The 23110-nt window shown below is 46.5% G+C and overlaps 1 protein-coding gene across 3 annotated transcripts in view; it reads right to left on the bottom strand.

Annotated features, from left to right (window-relative positions):
• TMIE (transmembrane inner ear) overlaps positions 1-23110 on the bottom strand; it is a 139873-nt gene that overhangs the window by 16529 nt on the left and 100234 nt on the right. Inside the window, exon 4 of one of the 3 annotated variants that reach the window (XR_012244578.1) lies at positions 20485-20652. The exons of 1 other annotated variant lie outside the window; for it this stretch is intronic. Coding sequence is in view for 1 of the 2 variants with exons in the window: in XM_073632442.1 (XP_073488543.1) it covers positions 20543-20652 (110 nt within the window). In the remaining variant the exon portion in view is untranslated. Of the gene's footprint in view, positions 1-20348; positions 20653-23110 lie in introns of those variants that run through there. One more of the 3 variants, XM_073632442.1, reaches the window with a different exon arrangement.

The raw sequence follows: 23110 nt of genomic DNA, 5'->3' as shown, positions 1-23110 counted from the left end.
TAGGCTTGCATCAATGCGTGGAATTAAAACGTGACCTCGCAGCGGCAGGGCCCGTGTTGTAAGACGAGCGGATGTTTAATGTTAGGGGATGGCTATTTTTACATTTTTACGGCTATTTTTACAGTTTTACATTATTATGACTAGCTGCAGATCCAAGACTAATATAAATTAAAGACTTTGATTGTGTTTAACTGGATTAAATGTCAACTCCGGCCAAAACTTTGCTTTGTACAGTTGTTTTTGGATCCAAGGGGGAGACCCCAGTGATTATTATAATTTTTCTCTTTGGTTAGAGTGAAGAAAGAATTATAATTCTGATCTGTTATGTATGCATTTTGGTCAGGCGTTAAAAAACTAAGGCAAGATTTTTGTATGGTAAGTACAGTAAGATACAAGGATCCCCAACGATCTCCAAGAAATACAAGGATCTCCAAAGATCTCCAAGGAATACAAGGCTCTCCAAGGAATACAAGGATCCCTAACTATCTCCAAGGATCTCCAAGAAATACAAGGTTCTCCAAGGAATACAAGGCTCTCCAAGCAATCCAAGGATCTCCAAGGAATACAAGGATCCCCAACGATCTCCAAGAAATATAATGATCTCCAAGGAATACAAGGCTCTCCAAGGAATACAAGGCTCTCCAAGGAATACAAGGATCTCCAACAATCTCCAAGGATCTCCAAGGAATACAAGGATCTCCAAGGATCACCAAGTCCTGTTGGTTGGTTGTGCTGAAGGGTGCAGGCTGGAACAGAGCCCTCCCCGACGCAAAGCATGCTATAAAGGCAACGAAAATGTTCTAGTGACCGCACACCATCCCAAGCCATATGTCAGAGAGATGGTAGCAGCCTCAACTCACTCCATTCTACCATTCTAGGCCTTGCTCCCCCCGATGCATTTTGTCCCACCCCACAGTTATGTATGCATTATGGTCAGGCATTAAAAAACTAAAGCAAGATTTTTGTATGGTAAGTACAGTAAGATACAAGGATCTCCAAGGATCTCTAAGGATCACCAAGTCCTGTTGGTTGGTTCTGCTGAAGGGTGCGGGCTGGAATGGAGCCCTCCCCGACTCAAAGCATACTAAAAAGGCAAACCATCCCAAGCCGTATGTCAGAGAAATGGTAGCTGCCTTAACTCACTCCATTCTAGGCCATGCTCCCCCTAAGCGCTTCGTCCCGCCCCAGGGCTTAGTCATGGAGGACCTCCATGACTAAGCCCTGGGGATGGGGCGAACATGTTGGGGAGTGGACACTGAGCAGAACGAAAAAAATCAGTTTTGTTTCGTTTCAATTCCAATATTTTATTGGATGGGGGCCCGTCGTTCCATTAACCTCTGAGAGAGGAACCTGGCTTTGGCTATCTCCAAGGATCTCCAAGAAATACAAGGATCCCCAACGATCTCCAAAGATATCCAAGAAATACAAGGATCTCCAAGGACCTCCAAGGAATACAAGGCTCTCCAAGGAATACAAGGATCCCCAACTATCTCCAAGAAATACAAGGATCTCCAAGGAATACAAGGCTCCAAGCAATACAAGGATCTCCAAGGAATACAAGGATCCCCAACGATCTCCAAGGATCTCCAAGAAATACAATGATCTCCAAGGAATACAAGGCTCTCCAAGGAATACAAGGCTCTCCAAGGAATACAAGGATCTCCAACAATCTCCAAGGATCTCCAAGGAATACAAGGATCTCCAAGGATCACCAAGTCCTGTTGGTTGGTTGTGCTGAAGGGTGCAGGCTGGAACGGAGCCCTCCCCGACGCAAAGCATGCTATAAAGGCAACGAAAATGTTCTAGTGACCGCACACCATCCCAAGCCATATGTCAGAGAGATGGTAGCAGCCTCAACTTACTCCATTCTAGGCAATGCCCCCCCGATGCGTTTCGTCCCACCCCACAGTTATGTATGCATTATGGTCAGGCATTAAAAAACTAAAGCAAGATTTTTGTATGGTAAGTACAGTAAGATACAAGGATCTCCAAGGATCACAAAGTCCTGTTGGTTCGTTCTGCTGAAGGGTGCAGGCTGGAATGGAGCCCTCCCCGACTCAAAGCATACTATAAAGGCACGAAAATGTAGCTGCCTCAACTCACTCCATTCTAGGCCATGCTCCCCCTAAGCATTTCGTCCCGCCCCAGGGCTTAGTCATGGAGGACCTCCATGACTAAGCCCTGGGGATGGGGCGAACATGTTGGGGAGTAGACACTGAGCAGAACAAAAAAAATCTGTTTTGTTTCGTTTCAGTTTGTTATTTACATAAATTCGTTTTGTTAAATTTGTTTAATCCATTTCATTCGTTTTCGGAATTCGTATAGTTTATTCGTATACTAATTGATTCGAAATTTTCGAATTCGGATGGATTCAAAAAGTTTTCGAAAAATTTTTGGAATTGAAAAGTTTTCCAATTTCCAAAGAGAATAAAATAGAATAGAGAATAAAGAAATAGAATAGAAAGGAATATAACAGAACATAAAAGAATAGAATATAATAGAGTAAAACAGACCAAAATAGTATAGAAAAAAACAACAGAATAGAACAGAATGAATATAACCATCTTCCTATTCCAATCTATTATTTTCTATTCTATTCAAATTCAGATTGATTCTATTTGAATTTTGGGAAATGGTTATATTCTTTCAATTCTATTCTATTGTTTTTTTAATTATATTCTTTTTCTATTTGTTTATTCTATTCTATTGTATTCTTTTCTATTCTATTATTTTATTTTCTATTCTATCCTTTTCTATTCTTTTTCTATTCAAATTCAAATTTATTCTTTTTGAAATTCAATTTCAGAAGATGGTTATAGTCTTTCTATTCTATTGTTTTTTTAATCCTATTCTTTTCTATTCTATAATAGTCTATTCTATTCTTCTTTTGTCTATTAATGTAAATTTGAATTTCAGAACATGGTTATATTCTTTCTATGTTATTCTATTCTATTCTATGTATTTCTATGTATTTCTATTGTATTCTAGTCTATTCTGTTCTTTAATTTTCTATTCTATTTTGTTCTGTTTTACTCTATTATATTCATGTTTTTTATTTTCTGTTATATCCTTTTCTAGTGTATTATTTCTTTCTATTCTATTCCTTTATTTTCTGTTCTATTTTATTCTCTTTGGAAATTGGAAACTATTCGAATTCAAAAACGTTTTGAATTCAAAATTTGAAAACTATTCGAATTCAAAAACTTTTCAAATTCGAAAACTTTTCTAATTCGAATTTTAAAACTATTCGAATTTGAAAAGTATTCAAAAACTATTCAAATTTCATCATTTTGGATTCGTTTAAATTCGGTACTATTGTAATTTGGAAATGCAGACACATCCGAATTTCCAAAAAACGAAAATTCGCCCAAATTTCAATTTGGTACGAAACGAATGGCACACGTCTATTGGGGAGTGTAGCCTAGATGGTGTGAGCTGAGGCTGCTACCATCTCTCTAACATACGGCTAGGTATTGTGCGCGGTCACTGAAAAGTTTTCTATGCCTCTATATAGTATGCTTTGAGTCGAGGCGGACTCGGTTCCAGCCTGCATCCTTCAGCGGAACCCACTGAACGGGAAGCCTAGGCAGAGATCCTAAGGTGCATTTAACATTTTTGTTCCTACCATAAGATTATTTTCTTGGAATCCATTGAGGAGCACAGGAGTGTATACAGTTCTTAGAAATGTGGGTTATACTGCCACCTTCAGGAGGTCAGGACACTGGCAAAAAAATTAATAAAAATAGCCAGCCCCTGTACAACTCAACCTCCAAACCCCATGTCTCAGTTTTGTAGGCCCAGCAGTACATAAGGCCAAAGGTGGGCAGGACCCGTGTCCCTCAATGGACTCCAAGAAAAGAAGCCACAAAACACCAAACACACCGACAAGACCCTATAACCACCACATACAACGCACACTCACTGTTCTACCCCCACTACACGTCTCTCTGTGTGTGGCTCGACGCGCAGCTAAACCCTCGTATTCTGCAATAAGTCCCGGTTCACACTGGTGCGATGCGGGAAACCCTGCGATTCAGTGCCGGTTCCCGCATGGCACCTGAATCACACTTGCTGAAGTTCAAACCAAGCATCAGAATGGGGAAGAAAGGGGATTGAGGTGACTTTGAACGTGGCATGGTTGTTGGTGCCAGACGGGCTGGTCTGAGTATTTCTGGGATTTTCACGCACAAACATCTCTCGGGATTACAGAGAATGGTGGGAAAAAGAGAAAATATCCAGTGAGCGGCAGTTGTGTGGAGAAAAATGCCTTGTTGAGGTCAGAGGAGAATGGGCAGACGGGTTCCAGATGATAGAAAGGCAACAGTAACTCAAATAACCACTCGTTACACCCAAGGTATGCAGAATACCATCTCTGAATGCACAGCTTATTGAACCTTGAAGTAGATGGCCTACAGCAGCAGAAGACCACACCGGGTGCCACTCCTGTCAGTTAAAAACAGTAAACTGAGGCTACAATTCACACAGGATCACCAAAATTGGACAATAGAAGATTGGAAAAACGTTGCCTGGTCTGATGAGTCTGGATTTCAGCTGCAACATTCAGAAATTGGCGAATGGATCCATCCTGCCTTGTATCACTGGTTCAGGCTGGTGGTGGGGGTGTAATGGTGTGGGGGATGGGGTATCACCGGTTCAGGCTGGTGGTGGGGGTGTAATGGTGGGGGGGATATTTTCTTGGCACACTTTGGGCCCCTTACTACCAATTGAGCATCGTTTAAACACCATGACCTACCTGAGTATTGTTGCTGACCATGTCCATCCCTTTATGACTACAGTGTCCCCATCTTCTGATGGCTCCTTCCAGCAGGATAATGCACCATGTCACAAAGCTCTAATCATCTCACCACTGGACAATGAGGTCCCTGTACTCCAATGGACTCCACACTCACCACATCTCATCCAATAGAGCACCTCTGGGATGTGGTGGAACAGGAGATTGGCATCATGGATGTGCAGCCGACAAATCTGCAGCAACTGTGTGATATTATCATGTCACTATGGAGCAAAATCTCTGAGGAACGTTTCCAACACCTTGTTGTATCTATGCCACCAAAAATGAAGGCCAAAGGGGGTCCAAACCGCTACTAGCAAGGAGGACCTAATAAATGGGGTCCAACCCGCTACTAGCAAGGAGGACCTAATAAATGGGGTCCAACCCGCTACTAGCAAGGGGGATCTAATAAAGGGGGTCCAACCCGCTACTAGCAAGGAGGACCTAATAAAGTGGGTCCAAACCGCTACTAGCAAGGAGGACCTGATAAAGCGGGTCCAACCCAGTACTAGCAAGGAGGACCTAAGAAAGGGGGTCCAACCCGCTACTAGCAAGGAGGACCTAATAAAGGGGGGTCCAACCCAGTACCAGCAAGGAGGACCTAATAAAGGGGGTCCAACCCGCTACTAGCAAGGAGGACCTAATAAAGGGGGTCCAACCCGCTACTAGCAAGGAGGACCTAATAAAGGGGGTCCAACCCGCTACTAGCAAGGAGGACCTAATAAGGGGGGTCCAACCTGCTACTAGCAAGGAGGACCTAATAAAGGGGGTCCAACCCGCTACTAGCAAGGAGGACCTAATAAAGGAGGTCCAATCTGCTACTAGCAAGGAGGACCTAATAAAGTGGGTCCAAACCGCTACTAGCAAGGAGGACCTGATAAAGCGGGTCCAACCCGGTACTAGCAAGGTGGACCTAATAAAGTGGGTCCAACCTGCTACTAGCAAGGAGGACCCAATAAAGGGAGTTCAACCCACTACTAGCAAGGAGGACCTAATAAAGGGGGTCCAACCCGCTACTAGCAAGGAGGACCTAATAAAGGGGGTCCAACCCGCTACTAGCAAGGAGGACCTAATAAAGGGGGTCCAACCCGGTACTAGCAAGGTGGACCTAATAAAGGGGGTCCAACCCACTACTAGCAAGGAGGACCTAATAAAGGAGGTCCAACCCGGTACTAGCAAGGAGGACCCAATAAAGGGAGTTCAACCCACTACTAGCAAGGAGGACCTAATAAAGGAGGTCCAACCCGGTACTAGCAAGGAGGACCTAATAAAGGAGGTCCAACTCGGTACTAGCAAGGAGGACCTAATAAAGTTTTTTTAAAACAAAAGTGTGTTTCTGCACTGAAGTGTGATGAGTTAAAAAAGAGCTGCACCTATATATTACCCGAATACCAAAGGTGATGTGAAAACATATATATATATATATACATAAAAAATAATAGTGTGCTTCTGGTTATTATGCAAGAAATGAAATATTGAAAATGTATAAATATACAATCGAACAGTGAATTGAATAGTCCATAAGGTTCAATATGGAAATAAATCCATGTGCCAATAGCAATGAAAGCATATAGTGGAGTGAAGGTTTATCTCATTCTTCTCAAGATAATGATATATCCCACCAGATGGCAAACCAAGTGGAACTGTTAAGGAATTCCACCATACACACATGCCCTCCACCTAGGGTTGCCACTTTTTCTTCAAGCCAAACCCAATTGCGGCTAACAACAGTTTTTTTGTTTTTTGCATACACTATAGGATTGCAACAGACCTGGGACACCTTTTTGGGCACTCCAAAGAGAATAGTAAAGAATGCATGGTGCCCCCTCACCCTCCTGTCAGGCCCTGTTCTGAGTCGTATTCCTGTCTGATTATTGTGTCCGGGTTTCAGGTGGACTGAATCCCGGACATGATTAAAACCCTGGACTGTCCGGGTGAATCCCGGACAGGTGGCAACCCTACCTCCACCATAATCAAGCCTCTTGACAAGTTGGTTGGGATCCCCCCAATTACAGAGATCAGACACACATGAGAAATAATGGACCCCTCAGGGTGTCTCCTAAAATAGGATCACTGGGTTTCAACTGGCCCACTGGGATCCAACTCAGACAGCCGCCATAGAGGAAAATGAACATAGGCCGCACGTAGCGTGAGTACTGCTAGTACACATTTTTTACTAACAGTAAGTGCAAATAATCGTCTGCTCCGAAACACGTCGCCGCCCCTTTAACATCAGCACGGCCCTCCGAGTGACGTCACAACCGGCCCGACGTCATCTTGCCATCCTGGGTTCCACGCTGGTTTATGTGGCACTCACTACTGACAACCGCTTCACAGCTCCAGCGCTCTGGTGCCACGCCGGGGAGACACAGGACTGACACAACACTTATTACATGCCTGCTTGACTCGCTAACATGTGAGTTGCCCCCTTTGTCCTATATGTTTTAATACATTGGATTAATAATGCTGCTCTTAGTCTGGCGCCCCTTTTGTGCTTCCTTTTTAAAGATTATGTGATAGACTCCCCCCAGGACAGAGGCTTTTGAAGAGGACCGTAGGCTAGCCTCTTGCCTACTGATTATGGGCCCTTGATTTTAAGGGAACGCTACGCTTTGTGAGGTGTAGGGGACTCTTGGAGTGATGTTACTTTGGATTCAAGTCCAGGTCTCCCCAAGACACACAGACTCTGGGAACCCTGTATAGGGCCTATATGCCATATTAGGAATAGTGACTGCTTCACACTGTTGGGACTCATAGCAGATGCTAAAGTCATCAACTCCAGTCACCTGTCTGGGGTTGTCTGCTATAATGTGTTTATTGTAAATAAGTCTAGTGTGGCTTCTAAGGGTCTTTCACCCATTCTTGTGTGTGCTAATTAACTCTGCTATTGTGTGAAGGAGTTCTGTGTTGACATTTATGATAATGTGTATTGTAGTTAGTGAGCTGGGAGACGACAAGGCTGACCTGAAAGGTCATAGCTCTGAGTCACCTAGTCTGGTTAAATGACTAGTTAATTAGCTCATGTTATTTTATGTTTCTGGTTACAGTTGTATTGTTAGAGTAATATGATGAGGAGTGGAAACCTTCTACTCAAGTGTTTAAAAGTGTCAGGAGCCAGGGAGCGGGGAGCGTCTCCGCTCGCCGGGCTCCGGTGCGCATGCGCACGGGACGAGCACTTCGCCGCACACCCGTCCGCAGCCTGATGGTGCGGCGCGCGCGGGTGCACGGCGGTCCCCGTGTGCGCGCCGTAGCCCGTGCGAGTGCCCGGTAGCGCGTCACACTGACGCGCTCACCGGCAGGGGGACTATATCTGACGGCTCCAGCGCCCAGTCGGGTTGCTGGTTTGTCGTCAGCTCTCCCTGTTCCTTGAGCCTGTGTTTCCCCTGTACTTTGCCTGATCTGTGTACCAAACCTCTGCTGGCTTGTTTAACTACTACTCTCCTGGATTGTCCCTTTGTACTGCTGCCTGATCTGTGTACCGAACCTCTGCTGGCTTGTTTAACTACTACTCTCCTGGATTGTCCCTTTGTACTGCTGCCTGATCTGTGTACCAAACCCCTGGCCTGTTTAACTACTACTCTGCTGGACAATCCCACCTATAACCTGCTTGACCTGTGTACCAAACCCCTGGCCTGTCTAATTACCACTCCGCCAGACTATCTTGATTCTAGCTGCCTGATCTGTGCACCAAACCCTGGCCTGCTTAACCACTGCACTGCTGGATCTTGTGATACCCTGATTATCACCTGCTTGTACCCTAACCTTTGCTTGTGTTTTCAGCCCTGCTCCCTACGGATCCCAGAACACCCGCTTCCAGCTTCGGAACCTAATATCCTTCCGGAAGCCCGTGCCTCCGCGTGCCCTCAGCCTCCTGTACCCATTTCGGGGGTCTGGGTGCGCGTGGTCGTAAGGGCGAGCCGCTCTCGGCATCTCGGCCTCGGTGAGTATTTGTCCGTGACAGTACAAACCAGCCAGATGTCTGAGGCCGACAGAGCGCGCTCTCCTCTGGAGATCCTGTGTCAACAAGTATCTACCCTTGCAGACTCCGTACAGAAGTTACAAGAAGGTTATACACAAATTGATAACCGTCTGCAGCAGATCACCGGGTTACTACCCTCCGCAGCTGCAGCTCCTGCACCCAGCAGTGGGGGTCCACTTCCCCAAGCTCCAGCCAACCCCACTGTGGTCATGGCTCTTCCTGAGCCCAGGGTCCCTATACCTGAACGGTTCTCGGGAGACCGCAAGAAGTTTAGGGCTTTCAAAAACGCATGTTCCCTCTACTTCGCTCTACAGCCGAGAACCTTTTCCTCAGAAATTGTCAAAGTGGGGTTTGTGATTTCCCTGCTATCTGAAGAACCCCAGGCGTGGGCCCACAGCCTGATGGAACAGAGCAGTCCTGCCCTGAACACTATTGAGGCCTTCTTTGAGAGCATGACCCAGCTCTACGATGATCCGCAACGCATGGCCACAGCCGAAGCTATCTTGCACCACCTGTCCCAAGGAAGAAGACCTATTGAGGACTATACAGTGGAGTTCCGTAAATGGGCGGCCGACACAAACTGGAATGAGCCGGCCTTACGTTATCAATACCGTCAAGGCTTGTCTGAATTACTCAAAGATGAGTTAGCTAGGATGGAGACCACTGCTTCCCTAGAGGAACTCATTCAAGCAGCTACCAAGCTCGATCGGCGTCTTCGGGAGCGGCGCTCAGAACGGTTTCAGCTGCCTCGCCCTGCCTGGGCGTCACCAAGATCTCACTCCACGGTACCCTCAAATTCATCTTCAGTTCCCACTGCATCGGTCTCTGAAGCCGAACCAATGCAGCTTGGCTTGGTCCGAGGTCCGTTAACCTCCGAAGAGAAGCAACGCAGGCGGCAGTCTAACCTTTGCCTCTATTGCGGAGGAACCGGACACTTCCTACGCAGCTGTCCGATCAGGCCTAGTAAGTTCCCTCAATCAAACGTATTGAACTTTCCAAACAATAACATTCCCAAGGCTTATGTGATGTTGTTTGTTTCTCTACAGCTTCCGGAAAGGGAGACTCGCCTGCAGGCCATCGTTGATTCCGGGGCTTGCAGCTGCTTCATAGATTCCACCTTGGCACACAGATTGAAGATCCCTCTACAAACCAAAGAGCAAGATTTACAAATACATTTGGCCGACGGATCCCTTCCTTGCTCTGGTCCCATCACCCAGGAGACCCAACCTATTCCAGTAGTCACAGACTCCGGTCACCGGGAGTTCTTACGGCTTGACCTAATCCGTTCACCAATCTTTCCCATCATACTGGGCCTACCCTGGCTACAAGCTCACGATCCACTAATCAAATGGAGCACCAAGTCGGTATCCTTCTCTTCGCAGTATTGCTCTCAGCACTGCCTGCTCCCGGATTCCAAAGTCTGTGCCACAATGGCGGTACCACCAGGCAATCTCCAACACGTCCCCTCCGAGTACCTCGAGTTTCAGGAAGTTTTTAGTAAACAAATGGCTGACCGCCTACCACCTCACAGGGCCTACGACTGTCCAATTGACCTTCTTCCTGGATCCGAGATTCCATTTGGCCGGATATTTCCCCTGTCTGAAACCGAGTTGGAGGTCCTGAAGCAGTACATAGACGAAAATCTTGAGAAGGGTTTCATCCGCCCTTCATCCTCACCCGCCGGAGCGGGTATCTTTTTCGTCGGGAAAAAAGATGGTACCCTAAGACCCTGCGTAGACTATCGACAACTAAACAACATTACAATTAAGAACTGGTACCCGTTACCGCTCATTCCCGAGTTGTTCCAGAGGTTCCGATCAGCCAAGGTGTTCTCTAAGCTCGATCTCCGAGGGGCCTACAATCTCGTCAGGATCAGGGCGGGAGACGAATGGAAGACGGCCTTTAGATCTAGATTCGGTCACTTCGAATACTTAGTGATGCCATTCGGTCTCTGCAACGCCCCAGCCACCTTCCAACATCTGGTGAACGATATTTTTCGACAATATCTAGATGACTTTCTCGTGGTATATCTGGACGATATCCTGATTTTCTCCCCTACGCTAGAAATGCACAGGAAACACGTTAAAATGGTTCTTGCTATTCTGCTACAACACAAGCTATATCTGAAAGCCGAAAAATGTGAATTTGAGAGGTCAACTATACAATTCTTGGGGTTCATACTCTCTACCAATGGGGTTGCCATGGACCCTCAGAAGATTCAGGCAATTCAGGAATGGCCAGCTCCATCTAATAAAAAAGGAGTACAGAGGTTTATTGGTTTTGCTAATTTCTACCGGAAATTTATCGTGGGATTTTCGGCCATTGTGGCACCTATTACCCAATTAACTCGGCAGCATCAATCTTTTCAGTGGTCCACAGCGGCTCAAGAGGCTTTCCTTAAATTAAAAGAACTATTCAGTTCCGCTCCAATCCTCTGCCATCCTGACCCGACTCAGCCCTTCATACTGGAGGTGGACGCATCGGAAAACGCAACTGGAGCAATTCTTTCCCAGAGACAGGGACCAAAAGCCATTCTACACCCAGTAGCTTTCGCTTCCCGGAAACTCAGCCCACCGGAACTCAATTACGATGTGGGTGACAGAGAGCTGCTGGCTATTAAGTTTGCTTTGGAGGAATGGAGGTACCTGCTGGAGGGGGCGGTTCATCCGGTAATGATCTTTACGGACCACAAGAATCTCGAGTACCTCAGAACAGCAAAACGCTTAAAACCCCGCCAAGCCCGTTGGGCCCTTTTCTTCTCCCGCTTTAATTTCCATATAGCGTACAGACCTGGGGCAAAGAACGGGAAGGCTGATGCCCTTTCACGGATGTTTTCCGCAGACTCCCAAATACAAACACCCAGCACGATCCTCTCTCCTCAAAATTTCCTCGGACTAACTCAAGCAGACTTGATATCCTCCATCAAATCTTCATCAGGCGCTTGTACAGAACCAGCTGTGCATTCCCTGAAAAGATACGAAGATCTTTTCTGGATTAAGGGAAAAATATTTGTACCACAAGTGACTCGGCCCTTAACCCTTCAGATGTGTCATGATCATAAGTTGGCAGGACATTTTGGGAACAAGAAGACGGCGGAACTCCTTTCTCGTTCTTTTTGGTGGCCAGGATGGAGAAGGGATTGTAAAGAATATGTGGCTTCCTGTTCCCTGTGTCAGAGAAACAAAGGCCAAAACACCAAATCCTGGGGTCTGCTCAGACCTTTGCCCATTCCGGAACGACCATGGGCTGATGTCTCCATGGATTTCATTGTGGATCTACCCAGCTCAGAGAGTTTCTCCACCATCCTTGTTGTTGTCGATCGCTTTTCCAAAATGGCTCACTTTTTGCCCATGAGGGGTACTCCCTCTGCCGTAGACATGGCCAACATCTTTCTAAAAGAGATTGTTAGGCTCCATGGGATACCAAGGAGCATCGTGTCGGACAGAGGCGTCCAGTTCACGTCCAAATTCTGGAGGGAACTATGCAAGGCCTTGGGTATTAACATTTGTCTTTCCTCGGCTTATCATCCCCAAAGCAATGGCCAGACAGAGAGGACCAATCAGACGCTAGAGCAATACCTCCGCTGCTTCTGCTCGGGATCCCAGGATGATTGGGCGAGCCTCCTCTCTTACGCTGAATTTGCGTACAACAACTCTATCCATGCCTCCACCAACCAGACCCCTTTCTGGATCAATTGTGGGTTCCACCCCACATCCTTCGCTAACAACATCCCCGAAACGGCAGTTCCTGCAGTCCAGGATAGGATAAATTCACTACAAACTAACGTTCAAAAAATACAGGACACACTACGCAAGACCCAGGAGGACTACAAAAGACAATACGACCAGGGCAGAAAGGCAAACCCAAAATTTGATGTAGGAGACGAGGTCTGGCTGTCCACCCTTAATTTGAGATTACCGCTGCCATCTCGAAAGCTCGGGCCTAAATTCATAGGGCCTTTTCAAGTCAGGAGGATTATCAACCCTGTGGCTGTGGAGTTGACACTTCCCAAGACATACCGGATTCACCCCGTTTTCCATGTGTCACTATTGAAGCCTGTGGTGCCCAGTCCTTTTCCAGGAAGAGGAGAACCCCCTCCTCCGCCAGTCAGAATCGATGGTGAGACTGAATTCGAAGTGGAATCCATTCTTGGTTGCAGAAAGAGGGGCAGACAGTTACAGTACCTGATTCAATGGAAGGGGTACCCCCCCGAAGATAATTCCTGGGAGCCCGCCAGGAATCTGCACGCTCCACAGTTAATTCGAATGTTTCATCGAGATCATCCGGAACTGATGACCAGCCTTGGCGTCCAGTGTCCGCCCTTAGGAGGGGGGCACTGTCAGGAGCCAGGGAGCGTCTCCGCTCGCCGGGCTCCGGTGCGCATGCGCACGGGACGAGCACTTCGCCGCACACCCGTCCGCGGCCTGATGGTGCGGCGCGCGCGGGTGCACGGCGGTCCCCGTGTGCGCGCCGTAGCCCGTGCGGGTGCCCGATAGCGCGTCACACTGACGCGCTCGCCGGCAGGGGGACTATATCTGACGGCTCCAGCGCCCAGTCGGGTTGCTGGTTTGTCGTCAGCTCTCCCTGTGAGCCTGTGTTTCCCCTGTACTTTGCCTGATCTGTGTACCGAACCTCTGCTGGCTTGTTTAACTACTACTCTCCTGGATTGTCCCTTTGTACTGCTGCCTGATCTGTGTACCAAACCCCTGGCCTGTTTAACTACTACTCTGCTGGACAATCCCACCTATAACCTGCTTGACCTGTGTACCAAACCCCTGGCCTGTCTAATTACCACTCCGCCAGACTATCTTGATTCTAGCTGCCTGATCTGTGCACCAAACCCTGGCCTGCTTAACCACTGCACTGCTGGATCTTGTGATACCCTGATTATCACCTGCTTGTACCCTAACCTTTGCTTGTGTTTTCAGCCCTGCTCCCTACGGATCCCAGAACACCCGCTTCCAGCTTCGGAACCTAGTATCCTTCCGGAAGCCCGTGCCTCCGCGTGCCCTCAGCCTCCTGTACCCATTTCGGGGGTCTGGGTGCGCGTGGTCGTAAGGGCGAGCCGCTCTCGGCATCTCAGCCTCGGTGAGTATTTGTCCGTGACAAAAAGCCTCTATTCGTGTTCTAATAAACAGTTCCATTTCTGGTGTACTCCAAGACTGGCGTTGTCTGGTTCTTGGGGGGGGTTACTATAGCCAGATCCATTGGTCTCCAGGACTTGGGAAGCAGTTTCTTGCTGGAAATACCCAACAGGGGAGTCCGGTACAGCTTATATGACTGTCTATGGTTTTATCAATATGCTGTGATGAATACATGTTGTGTATTTTTATATATCATAACTGTGTTATTACCGCATTCTGTACGGGGCCTTTAAAGTCCCATTTATTTTTATGTAATCCGTTGATTCCTAAGTGTGCCTTGGTAAGTTGTTTTTTAGGATATGGGACTGTACGATTATCCCCATTAAATGGCCGGTTGGTTTATTCTCTTTAAAATTTGAATGAAATAAGCTAAAAAGAGTACAGAGTTTTTCTCAGCAGAGCTAAAGGAATATGCATCCAACCTGCCAGGGCACTAGCAAAAATCTGAAGCATGATGGTAGCAGGCGGGGTCATACGGGGGCTGGCTTAACATTTTTTTTTTTTTTGCTTGTGCTCCAATCTCCTGAAGATGGCAATATAACTCAAATAAAAACAAAGAAAATTCCACTAATACCAACGATACCAACGATGGGGCACCATTCCTCCCACTGATACCAACAATGGGGCAACATTCCTGCCACTAATACCAATGATGGAGCACCATTCCTCCCAATAATACAAACGATGGAGCACCATTCCTCCCACTGATACAAACAATGGGGCACCATTCCTCCCACTATTACCAATGATGGGGCACCATTCTTCCCACTAATACTAATGATGGGGCACCATTCTTCCCACTAATACTAATGATGGGGCACCATTCTTCCCACTAATACCAATGATGGAGCACCATTCCTCCCAATAATACAAACGATGGAGCACCATTCCTCCCACTGATACAAACAATGGGGCACCATTCCTCCCACTAATACCAATGATGGGGCACCATTCTTCCCACTAATAACAATGATGGGGCACCATTCTTCCCACTAATACTAATGATGGGGCACCATTTTTCCCACTAATACCAATGATGGGGCACCATTCCTCCCACTGATACCAATGATGGGGCACCATTCTTCCCACTAATACCAATGATGGGGCACCATTCTTCCCACTAATACTAATGATGGGGCACCATTTTTCCCACTAATACCAATAATGGGGTACCATTCCTCCCACTAATACCAATGATGGGGCACCATTCTTTCCACTAATACCAATGATGGAGCACCATTCCTCCCACTAATACCAATGATGGGGCACCATTCCTCCCACTAATGCCAATGATGGGGCACCATTCTTCCCACTAATACCAATGATGGAGCACCATTCCTCCCACTAATACCAATGATGGGGCACCATTCCTCCCACTAATACCAATGATGGGGCACCATTCTTCCCACTAATACCAATGATGGAGCACCATTCCTCCCACTAATACCAATGATGGGGCACCATTCCTCGCACTAATACCAATGATGGGGCACCATTCTTCCCACTAATACCAATGATGGAGCACCATTCCTCCCACTAATACCAATGATGGGGCACCATTCCTCGCACTAATACCAATGATGGGGCACCATTCTTCCCACTAATACCAATGATGGAGCACCATTCCTCCCACTAATACCAACGATGGGGCACTATTCCCCCCACTGACACTACCCCAACTAAGGGATCAATTGAGTTCACCCTAAGTCTGCACTTTTCTCTTCTGCCGCTAAGTGGCCGGGTACCGGGTGGCATTAGATATGTGAAGGACAAAGCAAGGACAGATTAGGAGTATATGAGGTATCTCAGCCAATGGGTAGGAGTTTTCTTGAATCACTTGGCCTGTTGGGAGAACCTATATATTTGGGTGGAATCAGGTGATCAGTGCACTGTGCCACCTGGACAGCTGTCTGGGTGAACGTGTGTTGTACTGTCCGGGCTGCTAGGCCAGAGGTTGGGCCTATCCCGGGCACATCTGGCTACTGGGCTGTCTGGGGGCCTATCCAGAGGCAGGAGAGCAGTGCAGGGTTGGGATTGCGGCTTGTGGTCCAGCCGCAATTGACGGTTCTGCCAGTCGGAGAACCTGTCATGGTCGGAGGTAGAGGGGAAGCTGTCGCCTCTAAAGGACCATCCATCTTGTTACCAGGGACCACAGTGAGCAGTGAGTGGCTGAAGCAGGGCAGGTACCAGAGCGGGATTTTCACCAACCGGGGACAATGAAGAATCGGGGAATTTCGGTGGGTGTCAGGCCAGGGACCAAGTAGGCCAGTGGGGTGAGGCTTGAGGAGTGTCTGCAGTGCCAAGCCAGGGACCCAGCAGAGAGGCGGGGTTAACGCTTGAGGAAGATACCACAGTGAGGATTGGAGGGTTGAAGAACTACAAGAAGTGATTGTAGTGGAAGTGAAGGAACTGTTACATCTTGTGTTGCATTTCTACACATGCAGATTGTGCGTCTTGCTGGATGCCTTTCCCTGCATGGCTGTCTACCTGTAGAAGTCTCGGAGTCTGCCAAATTAACATTGCAACTGCCAAAGGGTGTGTCCTGGCCCTAACCCTCTCTCCCAAAGTTCTGTTTAAGAGAAATACAACCTCTCTGAATTCAAGAAGTGTCTGGCACCCAAGAATCTACTTTACACTACACCCACCATGCCTTACAACCCACTCTATATGGAAGGATGTCAGCAGCTCTTGGCTCTGGAGGTTCTCATTAGACTGAAGGAGGCCTGGGACCTTGTTACACAACGATAGGACACAATTCCTCCCACTGACACCAATGATGGTACACCATTCCTCCCACTGACACCAATGATGGTACACCATTCCTCTCACTAATACCAACAATGGGGCACTATTCCTCCCCTTACTGACCACCAACTCTGGGGCCATGATTACTGTCAATGATGCCAGGCCTGAGACATTTTCTACCCCCACTGGCCAAAATCTGGCCCCAATTAAGTCTGAAGGACAGTCAACTGACGCTTTCATTGAGAAGTTTGGAGAATCCGGTAATGATAAAATAGTATATTTCCTATAGGTGTATGATATTGTTTTGCATTACCTTAAACTTTACAGAGTTCCCATGTATATTCTCACTTAGTGAGGGCTCCCTCAGCATGGGTTCAAGTCATGCTTTACTAAACTGTTAAGGGGTCTCAAGGTAACTGAACCCAATCCTAATAGTTTGGTATTCTCTGAATGTTAAACTGAATAGGAGACAAGCAAGTGGTGGAGCGAATTTTTACGAAACCAAAAGAACATACTACAGAGATCAGTGTTTGTTATGTTTTACACACCTCATATACCTCTTTAACATGACTGGTGTAGATTATATTAAAATATTTTTTCAGGCAAACTCCAACTTAAGTGGAAAATCTTACTCAAGCCATTGAAACCTGAGAACCAGCGCATCATCACCATTTATCTTCCTGGAGTTCACAGATATGAGCTGGTGATATCCATCGGAAATACCTCGTAGTTTCAGTCCCAGATTGATAATTGAAGAACAATAGCAGAAAGGAATGGTAGAAGTTGGTCAGTGCCGGATGGAGCCAAGAAACCAAATGACAACCTTCTTATTACCATTCGTTCTTTGGTATTCACCAAGACAAGGTTCTTCCTACATAATACCCTACCCAAATGAAGTGACCCTGTCACAAAATTAAAATGCACTACTCTGTATAACATATATTGTACTTATCTGTCCCTAAGTGCTGTGGTTCTTTCCACTGGCCCCCATGGTACTCCTGTGTCCCGCAGTAGTGAAGGGACCACAGAAGTGTGTCAGATACATACATACATAAGTGCTAAGGCAATGAGAGGTGGCAGGACAGGTAAAAATAACCTCTTTTCTCGACAGAGAACCTTCTTTCGTACTTTTTAATTTGTTGTTGGCTCAGTGGCGTAGAATGGGTTGTCAGCGCCTGGGGCAAGTAATTTGTGCCCCCTAACCTGTGGACTTTTAGATACCCCCACCCCACTTTGGTCATACCCCCCACCCTGATCACACCCCCTTAGATTCCTCCACCCCACTCTGATCACACCCCCCAGATACCCCCACCCTGATCACACCCCCCAAATACCCCCACCCTGATCACACCCACCTAGATTCCCCCAAAGTGATCACACTCCCCAGATATCCCCCCCTAGATTCCTCCACTCCACTCTGATCACACACCCCCAAATACCCCCACCCTGATCACACCCCCTAGATTCCTCCACCCTGATCACACACCCCAGATACCCCCCTAGATTCCTCCACCCTGATCACACCCCCCAGATACCCCCACCCTGATCACACACCCCCAGATAGCCTCACCCTGGTCACACCCCCCTAGATTCCTCCACCCTGGTCACACACCCCTGATACCCCCACCCTGGTCACACCCCCCTAGATTCCGCCACCCTGATCACACCCCCCTAGATTCCTCCACCCTGATCACACACCCCAGATACCCCCCTAGATTCCTCCACCCTGATCACACACCCCAGATACCCCCACCCTGATCACACTTCCCTTGATTCCTCCACCCTGATCACACCCCACAGAAACCCCCCCTTGACACTTTGATCCTCCCCTGGCATACCCAACATCCCCAGCCTGACACCCCATCAAGCACAGCTTGGAGCTCATCTGCATAGCTCCCAACTGTCCCTGATTTTGAGGGACTGTCCCTGATTTGGAACAAAGTCTCTCTGTTCCTCTTTCCCGCTCATTTGATCCCCCATTATGATCTATATAGTTGTATATAAAATGAACTTTTTACCTTCTCAAAAAGTGATTCCCAGTGCTAAACCTTTCATCCAATTTCTAACTTCTAACATGTTCCCCCTTCACCCCCCCCCCCCCCACCACCACCACCACCACCGCCCTCAGGTGCGTCTCCCGGCTCGCCCTTGCGATCAGCAAACTGGAGAAGGAACCAATTGGCACTGGATGTTGACCATAGAGATTTCTGGTGGGCCAGATGGTCTCTGCTAAAAAAAACATATGTAATGTTTGGGGGTTTTGAGTAATTTTCTAGCAAAAAAAAAAGAGTTTTTTACATGTAGGAGAGAAATGTCAGAATTGGCCTGGTAGACAAGTGGTTAAGTAACATAGCTCCCAACTGTCCCTAAATTCAAGGGCCTGTCCCTGATTTGGAGCAATGTCCCTCTGTCCCTCTTTCCCCCTCATGTTGGTCTGATCCATATAGTTGTATATAAAATGCACTTTTTATCTTTCAAAAAGTATTTCCCAGAGCTAAACCTTTCATCCAATTTTTAAATTGCTGCATTTGTAAATTTTAAAAGCCAATATAAAGGAATAGTAGTAAAAAAAAGCCTTTGTGGATTTAATGAACCTTTTTTTTAATTCTCCTTTAAGGTGGTGTGACAGGGGGCGTGTCCTATGCCTACCTACGTTTGCTAGTAGGTGTCCCTCATTCCCATCTCAAAATGTTGGGAGGTATGAAGTAATCATTTTTTGTATAATTCTTCTTTAAGGGGGCGTGGCAGGGGGTGTGTCCTATGCCTACATAATTTTGGAAAAAGTTGTCCCTCGCTCCCATCTCACAAAGTTGGGAGGTACGGGAATCCGCCCACCGCTCCGCCCTCCTCTGCATGCTTGGATCTGTACTCCCTGCTTTCTCGGTGACAGCAGCTAAACAGCAGGTGCAATATAGGAAGGTTCCCCCAGTGGGGTTTTTTTGCAGCAGGGTAAATAAATTAAAGAAACAAATGTTAAGTGATTTATACTCCTTATTAGTACTTAGATTTCATGGATTTTTTTCATATATACATGAATAACCCTTCTTGTTTAATATGTTGAAATGCTAATATGTCGATAATTGAAATGCTAAATATTTAACACATTTTTTTAAACAGCAAACCACACCCCTGAGGAAGACCTTTTAGGTCGAAACGCGTCAGAAATCCTATACAACAGACATTGGATATATAATGCTGTGTATGATTTTTATGCTTGCAATTTTTACGTATTTTTTAATGGCTATACATCCCGACCAGAGCTCATATTTAATAGCAATGTGTTTAACTTTATGATGATAACCTGTCAATAAAGAACCCTTTCTTAACATTTATTTTCTTTAATTTATTTACCCTGCTGCGGAAAAACCCCACTGGGGGAACCTTCCCATATTGAATCTTTATCGGGGTGGAAGCCCCAATATTACTCACAACCTATGTGGTTGCAGACAACCTCATCATCATGTACAACACGGGACCAGAAGTCTTCCATGCATTGTATGAGGATGCGGAAGGCCACATAGGCCTGGCTCCCGTAGACTAAACAAGCATTCAAGCCTTACTATAGGAGGGGTCAAGCTACCAAAAAGTATTCTTTTTTTTTAATTGACCGGACTTAAACTTTAAGTTCATGCAGATACATATGTTAAAATGGTTTCCTTGGCTTCAAAAAATTAAAAGGTGCAAAATGTATTTTCAAATCACCATCCAGATCTTTATACGTGACCAGACATACAAATATATAGGTTTGGAATTTACATTAAAATTCACTCAATATAATTTAAAAAAGTAAGATATGGCACCAATAAAATAATAATGTTACGAACAGTAGAAATAAAAGATTGAAAAAGAGACAGGAGTCTGGAAAGAGAAGAAGACTAGGTGTCATTGATTCCCTTGAAGGACCATCTCGTCTTCCTCTTTGACGACAGCAAGAGCCCTGGGAGCCCGAGATTGGATCTGACCAGAGAGGGTCTGCAGACTGTTAGAGGAACCTGGAAGATCAGAGAGAGCAGGGAGGAGACAGAGAGTCAACAGGAGGAAGAAAAGAGAGGAGCATATCACAGTGATAAGGATCAAAGAGGACTTGTTTCTAATACAGAAGACATTTCGTGACTATGACCACATTCATAAACATGGAGTTCCTACCAAAACCATGACATCATTATTTGGCAGCCAGGAACACTTTGCACATTGACTGTTCTGGCTGCATAAAAGGAAAAGAAGACTTAAGACTATCAAACTGCCTCACAACTGACACAACTGGTCCTTCGTAAAGTTCAGACAGACCTCTAGGCTGATGAAAACAATGATACTAGACTTGTTAAAATGTACACTATATTACAAAAAGTATTGGGACGCCTGCCTTTACACGCACATGAACTTTAATGGCATCCCAGTCTCAGGGTTCAATATTGAGTTGGCCCACCCTATAACAGCTTCAACTCTTCTGGGAAGGCCGTCCACAAAGGTTTAGGAGTGTGTCTATGGGAATGTTTGACCATTCTTCGAGAAGCGCATTTGTGAGGTCAGGCACCGGTGTTGGACGAGAAGGCCTGACTCGCAGTCTCCGCTCAAATTCATCCCAAAGGTGTTCTACGTGTTGAGATCAGGACTCTGTGCAGACCAGTCAAGTTCCTCCACCCCAAACTCGCTGATCCATGTCTTTATGGACCTTGGTTTGTGCACTGGTCCAAATCATTTGGTGGAGGGGGGATTATGGTGTGAGGTTGTTTTTCAGGGGTTGGTCTTGGTCTCTTAGTTCCAGTGAAGGGATCTCTTAAGGTGTCAGCATACCAAGAGATTTTGGACAATTTCATGCTCCCAACTTTGTGGGAACAGTTTGTGGATGGCCCCTTCCTGTTCAAACATGACTGTGCACTGTGCAGGCCAGTCTTCCTCCACCCCAAACTCGCTCATTCATGTCTTTATGGACCTTGCTTTGTGTACTGGTGCGCAGTCATGTTGGAACAGGAAGGGGCCACCCCCAAACTGTTCCCACAAAGTTGGGAGAATGAAATTGTCCAAAATGTCTTGGTATGCTGACGCCTTAAGAGTTCCCTTCACTGGAACTAAGAGGCCAAGACCAACTCCTGAAAAACAACCCCACACCATAATCCCCTCCTCCACCAAATTACTTGGACAAGTGCCCAAAGCAAGGTCCATAAAGACATGGGTGAGCGAATTTGGGGTGGAGGAACATGACTGGCATGCACAGAGTCCTGACCTCAATTTGACAGAACACCTTTGGGATGAATTAGAACGGAGACTGCGAGCCAGGCCTTCTCGTCCAACATCAGTGCCTGACCTCACAAATGCACTTCTGGAAGAATGGTCAAACATTCCCATAGACACACTCCTAAACCTTGTGGACGGCCTTCCCAGAAGAGTTGAAGTTGTTATAGCTGCAAAGGGTGGGCCAACTCAATTTATAACATTTGTATCATGTGTTTTTTCTGAATTTTTGGTTGATATTTTGTCTCTATCATTTAAAATACACCTATGATAAAAACGATGGACCCTTCATTTCTTTGTAAGTGGGCAAACTTACACAATCTGCAGAGGATCATTATTTCCCCCACTGTATATCCTGATAGATTGTATCCCATATATGGGGAGTCGTACACATATCCCTTGGCAGCCCCCGCATAGGTCATAATCATCTACATAAATTTGCATGTAGAATGTGCTATCAAAGTTATTTCTCATAGCTTTGCCAGAAGGATGTCCCCAGACAACTACAAGTAGAAAAGTATAATGTATAAATCTTCCTTTCAGGATTTCCAGGAATTTAGATCATTCCTGGTTATGATATCAAGAGGCAAATACGCATGCAGAGACGGCACATAATTACTTTCAATGCGGGAATAGCAAAGACCAATCTTCATCCATACATGCAATATCAATGATATCACTGTTATCTATAATAGAAAATAAATGAAGGTGGGACTTTTATATGGGCAAATGCTCAAACGTTGGATGGGATTGAATAAATGTCCCAAATATATCTGCCTCTCCGCAATCAAAGGGAATGTAACAGGGTGTAAGCCCCTTTTTATGGGAGAGCTCCTTCAGTACGTTGCTAGGAAGCCTGATATGCCTTTCAATCTGGTTTTCCCGGGTAGTATTTAAGGCAATTAGGTGGAAGGGTTGAGTTGTTTGAGTAGTGGAGAAGACCTCATGTGTACAGACCCAGGAACTCAGCACGGGGATGGTGGGAACCCCTCATAATGGGCACAGCGGGTGTACAGACCCAGGAACTCAGCACAGGGATGGTGGGAACCTCTCATATTGACCACAGCAGGTGTACAGACCCGGGAACTCAGCACAGGGTGGTGGGAACCTCTCATAATGGGCACAGCAGGTGTACAGACCCAGGAACTCAGCACAGGGATGGTGGGAACCCCTCATAATGGGCACAGCGGGTGTACAGACCCAGGAACTCAGCACAGG

The sequence above is a fragment of the Aquarana catesbeiana genome, linkage group LG05 (genome assembly GCF_042186555.1).
Source record: "Aquarana catesbeiana isolate 2022-GZ linkage group LG05, ASM4218655v1, whole genome shotgun sequence".
NCBI classification, from domain to species: domain Eukaryota; kingdom Metazoa; phylum Chordata; class Amphibia; order Anura; family Ranidae; genus Aquarana; species Aquarana catesbeiana.
Note: the sequence above shows the minus strand (reverse complement) of the source record. Positions and strands in the feature narration are given on the sequence as shown.